The 12,379-nt window shown below is 31.3% G+C and overlaps 1 protein-coding gene across 8 annotated transcripts; it reads right to left on the reverse strand.

Moving 5' to 3' along the window:
• Positions 1 to 841: 841 nt before the first annotated feature.
• LOC131662301 (ABC transporter C family member 3-like) lies at positions 842 to 8,609 on the reverse strand. Of its 8 annotated transcripts, XM_058932048.1 has the most exons (12): positions 8,333 to 8,585; positions 6,183 to 8,153; positions 5,989 to 6,075; positions 5,238 to 5,888; positions 4,705 to 4,869; positions 4,238 to 4,532; positions 3,931 to 4,145; positions 2,999 to 3,304; positions 2,843 to 2,906; positions 2,219 to 2,458; positions 1,987 to 2,126; positions 850 to 1,408 (listed from the first exon to the last, which is right to left on the reverse strand). In XM_058932048.1, exons 2-11 carry the CDS (start codon positions 7,962 to 7,964, stop codon positions 2,014 to 2,016), a joined length of 3,918 nt encoding a protein of 1,305 aa, XP_058788031.1. In that variant the 5' UTR covers positions 7,965 to 8,153; positions 8,333 to 8,585; the 3' UTR covers positions 850 to 1,408; positions 1,987 to 2,013. The 8 variants fall into 8 exon arrangements, 7 of the variants coding, with proteins under 7 accessions (XP_058788032.1, XP_058788035.1, XP_058788031.1 ...); XM_058932049.1 differs by having other exon boundaries at positions 844 to 2,126; positions 8,333 to 8,586; XR_009301504.1 differs by lacking the exons at positions 1,987 to 2,126; positions 2,219 to 2,458 and having other exon boundaries at positions 842 to 1,408; positions 2,843 to 2,917; positions 8,333 to 8,603.
• Positions 8,610 to 12,379: the final 3,770 nt, after the last annotated feature.

Raw genomic sequence — 12,379 nt, forward strand, 5'->3', positions numbered from 1 at the left:
TGATGAAGCTGTTGTTCCAACAGATGTACTTGCTACATGCGTTCCAACAGGACCTTCTCCATCCGTTCCAGTAGGGCCTTCTCCATCCGTTCCAGCTGAGGGGCCTTCCACATCTACTACCTCATCCCGGAGGCCTCGGGATGATGGTGAAGATTCTTCACAGACGCCCTCGCTCGAAGACGTCGTCAGGCCAGTTATTCTACTCTTGCGCCAGTGACTTCCAATGTTGGTTCTCTGGTGCCACCTCTTGAGCTACACGAGGAGGATGATGCGGGTGAGGGTCACGTCTTCTACCCGGGGGTCCTATAGATGTATCCTTGTTGACAGGGTATGTAGATCATTCAGCCAGACATATCTGGGACGAAGAGGTAAAAATTCGTAGACTTAGCTTATTAATTATTTCTGATTAATTATTTCTAACTTTGCTTATTACTAATTGTGTTTTTTTGGAAAAATTTTAGGATAGGGATACCCAAAAGTTCTACAACCATGGCCAGAAGATTGCCTATATAGTGCAGCTGAAGAGGCGTGGTTTCAGGATGTCCTCTCAGCTTCTGGGCTGAAGGACCTCTGTCAGGTCGAGTTCCACACGATACATAATGGGATGCTGATGGCCTTTTAGAGAAGTGGCATCCAGAGACTTTGTCATTCCATCTTCCTCATGGTGAGGTTACCATCACTCTTGACGACGTCGCATGCCTCCTGCATATACCTATCAGGGGTATCCTTCTTGGTCACGGTAGGCTGACGAAGGAAGAAGCGAGGGATATGTTGATTGAGGAGCTCGAGGCTGATCCTGAGGACACGCTTGAGGAGGTGGAGAGGACCCGCGGGGCACATGTAAAGTTTCACTGCTTGGCGCGACAGTATGTGGCCTAGCTCCTTGCGACACAGCAGGCTGCTGGTAACCCAGTAGAGGTGGATATACACTTCCTATTTTTTTAGGCACCCACCTTTTTCTAGACACGAACTCGTCGTACCTAGACGTTGTTTACCTAAGGTACTTATTGTAACACCCTTCTAACCTTGCAGAATAATAATATAAATTCAGAGCAAAACATGTAACAAGGATGCTACAACTCTCCAAATAATATTTTAAAACCACATGTCATGCTTATCACGAAGAAACTCAATAAATAACATTCACCGAAACATGTTAACACAACGGAAATAAGTTCATAAGTTGAATAATATCAAAACATCAGTTATCAACTCCAAGAGGTCATCACCTCATAACTCCACAAAATTATTCAACAAATAAATTTAAGAATTTATCAAACAACTCTAAAACAAACAAGCGTTCCCCCAGTGTTACAAGACCAAAGCATGACATCCGACACAACTGACACTAAACGGGTTAGCTCTACGAGCTATCCTCACCAAAGCACAAAAGCCGCTACTCCTCAATCTGAAAATGATCAACAGTAAAGGTGAGACATATTCACAATTAACAAATGTTATGAGTTCATAAACAATAAAACATCATAAGTACATCATTCACCCTATCATACATATTTCAGATTTTAGAATTCTTTACACAACAACTCATAAAATACAACAACATAATTCACCACACCACATTATAACATTGGACATCCTCCATTCATGTTATAATAATGCAATGAGACTACATGCATGTGGTACCAATTCATCATGGGATTAAGCCATCTGACTGATCTAAACATCACCGTGATACGGCCCTGCCAGCACTAATTCCACACAATGGGAATTATGCCTCCACTGATCCAAACATCACCGGGATTCAGCCACCAAAAATGATTATGAATGCACCCAAAACATATAACATACTCACCATCATTAACGATATGATGAACAATTCATCTCAACATAATTTGGTTTAATTTGGTTTAATTTGTTTTGGTTATTGATCCATGCACACCCCTAGGTGGGAAACTCTTAGAAGGTGGAAAGAGTAACCCCACAAACATATATTATTCTGAATATTATACCGTTCTTAAAACTTACAACTTTTAGTCTAGTTTAATTTAGCTCTCATCTTCCAAAACCAGTGTTTGACCTCCTTGTGTATTCTGCAACTAGTTGAGCAAGAGATGAAGATTTGTCCTTAAGCAACTTCTTTGGTGAATCATATTCCTCAATAAGCCCTGTATGATCAGTATGATGAAGAGACATCACCTTCATATTTATGAGTAAAAAAATGTTGACAAAATTAATAGAGAAAAAAACAGGTTCTTGCCTTCACCGAGAAACAAAACCATGTCGCTATCGAGGATTGAAGTTATTCTATGAGCAATGGTAATGACCGTGCAATCAGAGAAATGTTGCTTAACTGTCTGTTGAATTATATTATCCATAGCCATATCAACTGATGCAGTAGCTTCATCGAGCACCAAGATCTTGCTTTTCTTAAGGAGAACACGGCCGAGGCAGACTAACTGCCTTTGACCCATGCTCCAGTTTTCTCCATTCTTAGTAACTGTGGATCTCATGATGGATGATGCTAAGTAATACATTGCATAAAATTGACTTCTAAAACTTACTAAAATCTTCCTGTCCATTATTAAGGAATGATTATGTTTTTTTAACATAATGATTAAGAAAAGTAATCAATAAGTTAATGAGTTTTGCAGTATTATTAAGTAATCCTTATTAACTATTGAATATTGATCATTGTCATTACTGTACAATGAAATATAATGACCATTGGGTAATATACATTGTATGTATGCCTAAAAATAAGACATTATATTTATTAGGGGGGAAATTAAAATAAAATACTAAGTTGTATGAAAAATAGAAAGACTTAATATGAAATTTGTTCTTTGGTTTAAAGGTTATATGAAGTTTTGAGAATTCAAACCTGTGGAGTCAAGCTTTCTTTCTTTCTTTCTCACTTCATCTCCAAGTTGGCACATATCTAGAGCCTAAGATATTTCTTTAAGTGTATTAATTTGTATAATTTGCATAAAGTGATCAGTCATTCTTTATTGTCGAGAAAAACGATTTAACAATTTACCTCCCAAATTTGGTCATCTGTGTACTCTTCCAGCGGGTCGAGGTTACTTCTTACAGTCCCTTCAAACATTGTTGGATCCTGAGGAATTATGCTTAGTCTGGACCGTAAATCATGGACTCCAATCAATGAGATGTTGATGTTATCTATCAATATTTGTCCTGCAACAGGCTCAACAAGTCTAAAAAGTGCTTGCACTAAGGTTGTTTTTCCACTTCCTGTTCTTCCCACAATGCCAGTTTTTGCTCCAGCAGTAAAAGTGCATGTAAGTCCATGTAAAACAAGAGGCAAGTGAGGGGCATATTGAACCTATATCATACAATGCCTTGTTTAAGAATAGATACAAATCTAAAATACCTAGATAGACACTTGAGCCCTGTTTGGATAAACAACTAAATTAAACACTTTTACTAAAAGAGTTTATCATATAAGTTGTTTCTAGAACAAAAGATAAAATAAAGTCAAACTGCTTTCACAATTTATCCTAAAGAGCTAATGGAAAGAAGGTGAAAATAATTTATGACATGTTAAAATTTATTTCCATAAGCTATTCCGAATAGTCTCACAAGTGGTTATGCTAATATACAAGTTCAAATAAGTCAACAGAGGTCATTGTAAGTCAGTATAAAAAACAAAACCAAATATAACACTGGTCTATTAGTTTAGCACTGATACACCATTAGTAATTTTTTAGAAGAGTGTTAAAGTTGTTGGCCCAACCATTGCATAATAACTATAGATCATATCAATTACTTGTGTCAAATATCATAGAATGTAAAAGTTTATAACCTAATGATTCTCATCTTGACATATCTCAATGACAAGTTAATTAATTTTAGATTAGCGCAAAATTTTACATATATGATTTCCATGAGGTAACTTTCAACCTATCGGTATGTTTTGATATCTAAATTGTTATTGAACAGTGTAGGTACCTGTAAATCCTGGACTTGAACCTCTCCCAATGATGGCCAAGAATGATCTGGTTGATTGTCTTTTATTACAAGAGGTGCTTCACTTGGGATGGAGGTGTACTGAAGTATTCGTTCTACCGATATAATTTTGTTCTCCAAATTGCAAAGAAACCTAATTAATTTGAATTGTACAGCATTTAGATTAATCCCATATGTCACAGCCAATCCCGCAATGCCTTCACAAAAACAAAATTGCTGTTTTATGCCTAATGTCATTACGAGTGAGTATAATTAGTTAATGCATACAAATTCAAATTGAAATACTCACTAGGATCAGCTATTGAACTTGGAAAGGACACCAAGAAAATCAAGCAGAAAGCAAATATGGTAGAGGATAAAAGATCCAATCTGAAACTCAACCATTCCATTGCACTAGCACTGTATAATTTAGGTTGGGAATATTTGTCTATCAATTGCATATTCATTTCATTAAATCTTGATTCTTGCTCAAAACTTCTTATGGTTGTTGATCCGGATATCGTTTCAGAAAAATGCTGTATAACTGGCGCTTGGCATATACCAGTTAATCGTGCCAATTCCCGAGCTGATGCTGAGTAGTATCGCTGCATATAGAGAAGCATTCTGTTGGAAGAAATTGGACTACTATATTAAGTTATTAATAATGGTACTTCAGTAAATGAAACCAATTTTATTATAAAAGTTAGTACACTCAATGATTTTCTAAAAAAATGTGTAGAACCTAGATCGACGCTTAATATGGGACGGAATGAGTACCTGGTACCATATGCAAGCTGCCGCGACAGGAATCAATACTACCAACACCTGCCATGCAGCTTGAGACATCACGGCAATATTTCCCACAAGCTGAACCAGATTGTAGGTTAATCCCCATACTAGATTTGAAATGTTCATATCTACTGTACTTTGGTCTGCTGAAGCCTAAAACAAACAGGTAAAATTAAAATTTATATAAGCAATTACATTCAATATGGTCGTTTCAAAATTTTTTTTTTAGAGAAATCAAACTGTAAAAATCAATGCTAGAAGCCAAGATGGGATCCATATCGCCTGCAATAATAATACCAAGCAGTTTCACACTATAAAATCAAGTTTGAGATTGATCAGCTTCGGTTATACATTCGCTAAATCAAATTTGAACAATCTTGATCATTGATTTAAATCAGACCGTCAATATCAGTAACTACATCACGTATTTACAGCAGCAAATCTGTTTCCGCAATGATGAGGTAAACAACTAGTTTCTTTAAAATAAACCAGTGAAGAATTATTGGCATGTTATGACATACTCTATTAAGAATTCTTCCACTTGGGGTGGAGTCAAAAAATGACATTGGCGCTCGAATGAAGCTAAAATGCATTTGATTGAAGAGCATGGTGGCGGTCTTGTATCCAACTATCGCAGCAAGAAATGCTCTGACAAGGGTGGAAAAGGAAATTCCAATGGCCAAAGAAACATATACAACCATCAGAGTAAAGTTTCCAATACCAGGCTCTGCAGTTGCTGAAACAGGAGTTGCCAAAGCCATCCAATAATTGCTTGCAATTTGTAAAACCACAGTGACTATGTGTGAAAGAAATAGGAAAGGTACAAGAGCTCCTCCATAAGCTGTTGTTATGTATTTCCAGAACACTTTCAACCCAACACTACCCTTTTCACGTTCTTCATCTTGAACAAGTTGGCCTTTTGGTATATTTGTTTCATCTAGCTTGCCGTTTCGATCATCTATATTTTCCACTTCTTGCTCAAGTTCATAATCGCTTAATGTACCTGTGTCTTCTCCAGCAATACTCAATGTTTTAAATGTAGGCCTTCTCTCTAAAGACTTAACTGAAGACAGTGCGTTTCTATGTGCGCCTACAAGTTCCATAAAATCGGTTCCTGAAGTAAGAATGTCATTGTATTTTCCTGATTGAGTTATCCTTCCTTCTTTCATGACCTAAATGAATTGTTAGGAAGAGAAAAGTACTCCAAAAAAGTAAGCTATAATGTTTAAAACTTTGAACTAAGGAGCATGATGAAATATATAAATCACTCACAAGTATCAGATCAGCGTCGGGTAAGAACTCTACTTGATGTGTTATGTATATCACAGTTTTGGTTTTCAAAAGGCCAAGCAAACACTCCTGAAACAATACGGTAGTAGTAGATGTACAGTTAGATACAAACCTTTCATTCAAAATGCATAACAAAACAGATTGTAGTGAAAGCAAGAGAGTTTAGAAAATATTACCTTAAAGAGGTGGGATCCTGTATGAGCATCAACAGCACTAAAGGGATCGTCTAGAAGATATATATCGGCATCTTGGTAAAGAGCACGCGCTATTTGTACTCTTTGCTTCTGTCCCCCACTCAAATTGATTCCTTTTTCTCCAATAAAGGTCTGATCACCAAACGGTAAAATCTCTAGGTCTTTCTTCAAGGAACATGCTTCAAGCACCTTTTCATACTTTTCCCTATCCATCTCTCTCCCAAATAGTATGTTCTCTTCTATCTTTCCACTCTGTATCCATGGTGATTGAGCGACATAGGCCTTTGTTCCACACACCTTCAAGTTACCAGATATCTTTGGTATTTCACCTATTATACAAGAAAGTAAACTCGACTTGCCTGATCCAACAGTACCACAAACAGCAACCCTCATACTATGAAAAACTCTAAGATTTATGTTTTTCAACGTTGCATTGACAGAAGATAAATCCCAAGAGAAATTTCCATTAACTATTTCAATTGCCATATTAGAACTACCTCGCGGAACCTTCTCCACCACATCAGTCTGCAAATCATCTAGACGAAGAAAAGCAACAACCCTATCGAGGGAAACCTTGGTTTGTGCAATCACTGAAATTGTGTCAGGAATATTATAGATAGGCATTTGAAGAATTCTGAATGTTGCAAGAGCAGATAAGATCTTTCCTGTTTCAAGTGGAATGCCTAAAAGAGCACAAGCACCGAAAGTAACGACAGCAACAAATGTCGGGGCGCTAAAGAAGAGAAATCTAACAATTGCGGTAACAACAAGAAATTTCTTTAGCCATATCTCCTCTAACTTCCTAAGCTGAATAATCTTTGATAAGAACTTCATCTCCCACGCTTGAAGTTTAAGAATCCTCATGTTCATTAGAACCTCAGACGTCGCCTTCATTCTTTTATCCTTGAACTCCATTAACTTAGCTTGGAATCTCTCTTGCAGTGAAGTTATAGGAAGGTTTAGCAACATCACAGTAACAGTTGCAGCAAAAGCAGCCACTGAAGCAACCCCGACATTTCTATGAAGAATAAACAAAGCCAAAGAAACTTGTAGAATAGCCATCCATGGATCATGCATATACCGACAAAACTCAGCTATCCTTTGAGCATCAACAGTCATTAAGTTGATGATTTCACCACTGCTATGTGACTCTTTTGATTGACACGAAAGGGTCAATCCTTTAGCATAGATCATTGACACCAACATTGATTGAATCCTAACACCAACCTGTTGGTACCTAAACATTGAGTGCTTTTGCGAAATACACTCAACAAGCTTTGCTGCAACAAACGTTGTAGCCAAAATATAGCCTTCATTTTTAACCTTGTTTTCATCATTGAGATATTGAACAAGGTTGTCAATAAGGTAAGGTCCTACATAAGTAGCACATACGTAAAAGAATGCAAATATGCCAGATATAAGAATCCCTTCCCATGTTGATAAAAACAGCACCTTGGCGAGTTTAATAGTGGTCACAGTTCTAACATTACCACACTCCAACTCAAGCTTTTTTGTAAAATTAGAAAAAGTTTCATAGGCAGTGTCATTAGTAGAAAGAAGTGGAAGGTCTTGATGATTTAAAGTCTTTTTACTCCCTAATGTTATAAGTGGAGTCATCCATGAGAAAGTAAGAATGCTAAAAAATCCAGCATTCAAATAACTTGTTAAAATTTCATTACCACCTGCTTTTTTGGAATCAGAACTGTTGTTGGTTACACTAGCTTCACCATTCAAAAGGGACTCTTCAAGAGCATGTTTAGTCATATTGTTAACAAGAGCAGGGTTTACCACAATTTAAGTGTGACAATTAATAGGAGCCTTATTTTGCAACACTGAGGCCCTTTTTATCCACAGTTTAAACTGTCAAATTTTAGATTCTATGCGGTAGCCTGCCTTGTACAACCTCAAAGACGACCCTACTAACCAATCATCCAACATAGCAAAGAAAGAAACCTGTAATAGAGAAACCTTTATCAGAAACAATACATTACTAGCAAATAATATATAAAGCAACATGTGAAACACAGTTCCTATGCAGTGGCCTCTCAAACATTTCAGCAAACACATAGAAAGCAACAAATTTAGTAGGAAAATACAAAACTATGAAGAAGCATCATGTTCATATATCATACCATGAAAATTAGTTTGAGTTTGTAGTACAAGAAAGCAGGATTATGGAATCCATTTCTTCCACTGATTCCAACAAGGGAAAATGGGTTGAATTGGAGAAACTAAGTTCCAAAGTGAATGAATGAATGATAGAAGAGTAAGAGCTTACACAAACATCCATTTCTTTCATTTTTTTTAATCAATATTTTAACTGTAGTGTTATCTCCAGCGAATATTTTGTTGACGGAATATATCACGAAGCACGATCTAATTAATTCATATATAAAATTCTCAAAAGCGCTTTACTCAGACTTTGGTAGAAATCACATGTGTGGTGACTGGTGAGGAACCAATCACTAATTGCCATCTCCTTTCGTGAAAATGGTTTCCACCACATCACCATTACTTTTAATTAGTACTAGATTATTGGCTCGTGCGATGCACGTGTATTTTAAGATTGAAAACTATAATATTTATTAAAAGTTAATATTTTATTATTATTATTATTATTATTATTATTATTATTATATTAAGTTGGTTATTATAATAATAATAATTATTATTATTATTAATGTTAATTTTTAACAATTACGTTACTATATCATGATATTTTTTATTAATATTATTTTATTTTTATTTTATTTTTATTTTCATTTTTTATTACAATAGTTTTGTTTTAATGACTTATTATTATCACTAAAATATTTATTATCAAATTAAAATTATCACTTAAAAATCAATACATTCTCATATGTTTTCAGTATCTCTTAAAATGACGTAATCATTATTTAAATAAATAATTTAAATAAAAGAAAATATATTATTAATGATACACATAATTTTGCAAATTTTGAGGTATTGAGATGTTATTGTCATTAAAAATATTTAGTATCGGATGACAAATATGAAAAATTCAATAAAAATTCATAGAAAAATGGGTGATTAGACACATATTTTAAACAAAACTTTTATAAATTGACCTATAAATCTAAAATATGTATATTTTGTTCTCCTGCACAAAAAATAAAAAAAAATGAACAATTATGATGACACATGTCAAATGAAAAATATAGAATATATAAAAATAATAGAGATTTATATTTTGGGTGTGGGTAATGATATACCTATTAGAGAAAAATATGTATATTTTGTTTTCCTACACAAAAAATAATAAAATAAAATCAACAATTATGATGACACATGTCAAATGAAAAATAAAGAATATATAAAAATAATAAAGATTTATATTTTGGGTGTGGGTAATGATATACTTATTAGAGAAAATGAACACAAATAAAAAAGGATAGTAGAAATATATTTAAATTAAGAGAGAGAAAAATATCATATCACAAAAATAATAATACATCATATCTTTAATAGAAAGATGAGTAATATAATGTTAAACTATTTAAAGGAAGAAATAGTTTGAAAAAAATTTAAATTATAATGTAAGTAAATTCTTTTCGCTTAGTTATGTTCCCAATGATCCGTTAGATTATTATATTTTTATCATTTGCTATTTTGATCTCAATGATTTGTAAGATCATTGGGAAAAAGATATTACTCTAATCATTTGATTTAAGATCTTACTCGTCCAATATTGTGCAAATTTTAAAGGAATACAGATTTGTGAAATAAATTGTCAAAGTAAACCGATTTTGATTGATATTCTAAAATTGATTTTAATTAATTGAGGGGTTAAAAAATTTAATCAAAATTAAATATTTGTTTCAATGAAACCAAATTTAATTCTTTGTATAAATGCTTATTTTATCGATTTTAATTGATTGATATTTTAAAACTAAATTTAATTGATTGATATTTTAAAACTGACTTTAGTAATTTGAGCGGTTAAAAAATTTAATCGAACTTAATTATTCAATGCCGTAGAATATAATTATTGATTTCAATTATTTTGTTGTTTAGTATGGTATCCCTATTTTATTCTTTGCATCAAATTTATATTTATTTATTTCAATACATTTTTATAATTTAAACTTTATATATTATTATTATTATCATATTATTAATAGAGATGATTCAATATTATTTTTTTTTATTATTATTAGTATTTTTTATTAGTAATTATTATTATTATTATTATTATTATTATTATTATTATTATTATTATTATTATTATTATTATTATTATTATAGTGTTAATTTAATATTTAATAAAATAAAGATGACAAAAATATATAATTATATAGTGTTAATATTAATATCGTTATTATTCATATTTAAACATTACAATTTCGAATCAATTATTTGGAATAATAAAAGACAAAATTGACTATTTTGATAAGTTACAACAATTGAAACAATATTTCAATTTACTCTTGCAACAGCTTGCAAGTAAATCACAATCATAATTAAAATATAAATATTACTTATATGAGAAATTAATATAATTTATCATAATAATAATAATACTACTATTAGAATCATTTGTAACATAATTCAAGACCTTCAATATATGATGGTTAGGGACAGATACTTATATGATTTTTCACATGATTTTCAAGTAATAAGAATATAAAAGTAGCAACAAAATAATTCTTCTTCCTTCTTTACGTCAGCCAGAAATAGTAGAGAAAACTATATCACAAAATCCTATAAAAAAATTATTACAAAACCGTATAGTTATAATATTTAGATAATTGATATAATAGAGTAAATTAAATCATAAGTCTGTCATATAAATTGAAGAATAGTTAACACATAGTGAAAAATAAGAAAAGGAAATAAAACATCGATACAAAAAAAAATAGGTACCTTGTCTTTGTTTGGGTAGAAGAGGATGAAGATATACTGCAACAAAAAATAGTTGAAATATATATAATTACTACAATAGAATAAGTTGAGTTACTTGTCATATAAATCAAATAATAGCTAAAATATATGAAAAAGAAAGGAAAATATCAATAAAAAATAAAAAATGAAGTACTGTCTCAACTCTCAACCTTATTTAAAGAGAATGATGAAGACCTAAAACAAAATATATAGTACAGACATGTAAAACTCATCTACCAGCAATGTATTTATATCCGTAAGAATGATTATTAAAAAGACAATAACTCTTATTTTGTAACTCATATGTTACAAAAAAAATTATAACTCACCGTTTTACCAATTAAAATCTATTATTAATTAATACTAATTAAATATTTGTATCCTAATTAAAATATATTTACTTTTAGCTTCATTATAATAATTTCATAGTATTGCAAATGAAGAATATTTATGGAATATATTTTAGCCAAGTAAAAAAATCTAGAATTATGAAATTTGTTTTTTTTTCATGTAGAAGTTTATATCTATAAAATGAATAGTAATAATCAATAAAAATATTGACTAATTATTTTTAATAAAATCTTGCCCTAATAATTTTTTTATACTCATATCAGTTCTAGTTGGTCAATCGATTATTTTTAATCAAATATAAGTAAATAAAATCAAATATTATATATTATTAAAATAAACTAAGTTTATGAGCTAATAATATAAAATTTTACATATTAAAGTATTGACTTCAAATGTTTTAATATCAAATATTTTTTTTTGGTAGTGAGACAATTTATTACAAATTATTTATTTATTATAATAAAATTAGGATATTAAATTGGATAAATGTGATTTGATGTGAAAAATAAAAAAGTGATAAAAATTCATAATTTTAATAGGTTTCTAATATGACTTTTGAATTTTTCATGGAAAACTATTTGTTTGACTTTTGAATTTTTCAATGTCTTAAGGTAAAAAAATTGTCTAACAATAATAATAATAATAATAATAATAATAATAATAATAATAATAATAATATTAAAATATCATAATTTTATTTTAAATGCAATAATAATAATTTTTATTAATAAAATATAATTATTGAAGGATTAATAATAAAGTAATAACTATTTATTAATATTATTATACTATTACTATTTGATGTTATTGCTAGAAAGATGATTTAATAATATTGTTGAAAATATAGTGATTTGAAAGGTGCTTTTAATAATATTGTTAGAAAAATATAGTGGCTCATAAAAATTGAAAATTCTAAAATTATGCCA

The sequence above is a fragment of the Vicia villosa genome, linkage group LG3 (genome assembly GCF_029867415.1).
Source record: "Vicia villosa cultivar HV-30 ecotype Madison, WI linkage group LG3, Vvil1.0, whole genome shotgun sequence".
NCBI classification, from domain to species: domain Eukaryota; kingdom Viridiplantae; phylum Streptophyta; class Magnoliopsida; order Fabales; family Fabaceae; genus Vicia; species Vicia villosa.

Bases quoted from the DNA above. Each gene is read 5' to 3' on its own strand.
- LOC131662301 (XM_058932049.1), bottom strand. From the start codon at position 7,964: ATGACTAAACATGCTCTTGAAGAGTCCCTTTTGAATGGTGAAGCTAGT. The intron at 6,076-6,182 runs GTAATATTTTCT...GTATTGTTTCAG, and splicing joins CAGGATCCCACCTCTTTAAG to GAGTGTTTGCTTGGCCTTTT. The intron at 2,459-2,842 runs GTTTGAATTCTC...TGAGATCCACAG, and splicing joins AAGAAAGCTTGACTCCACAG to TTACTAAGAATGGAGAAAAC.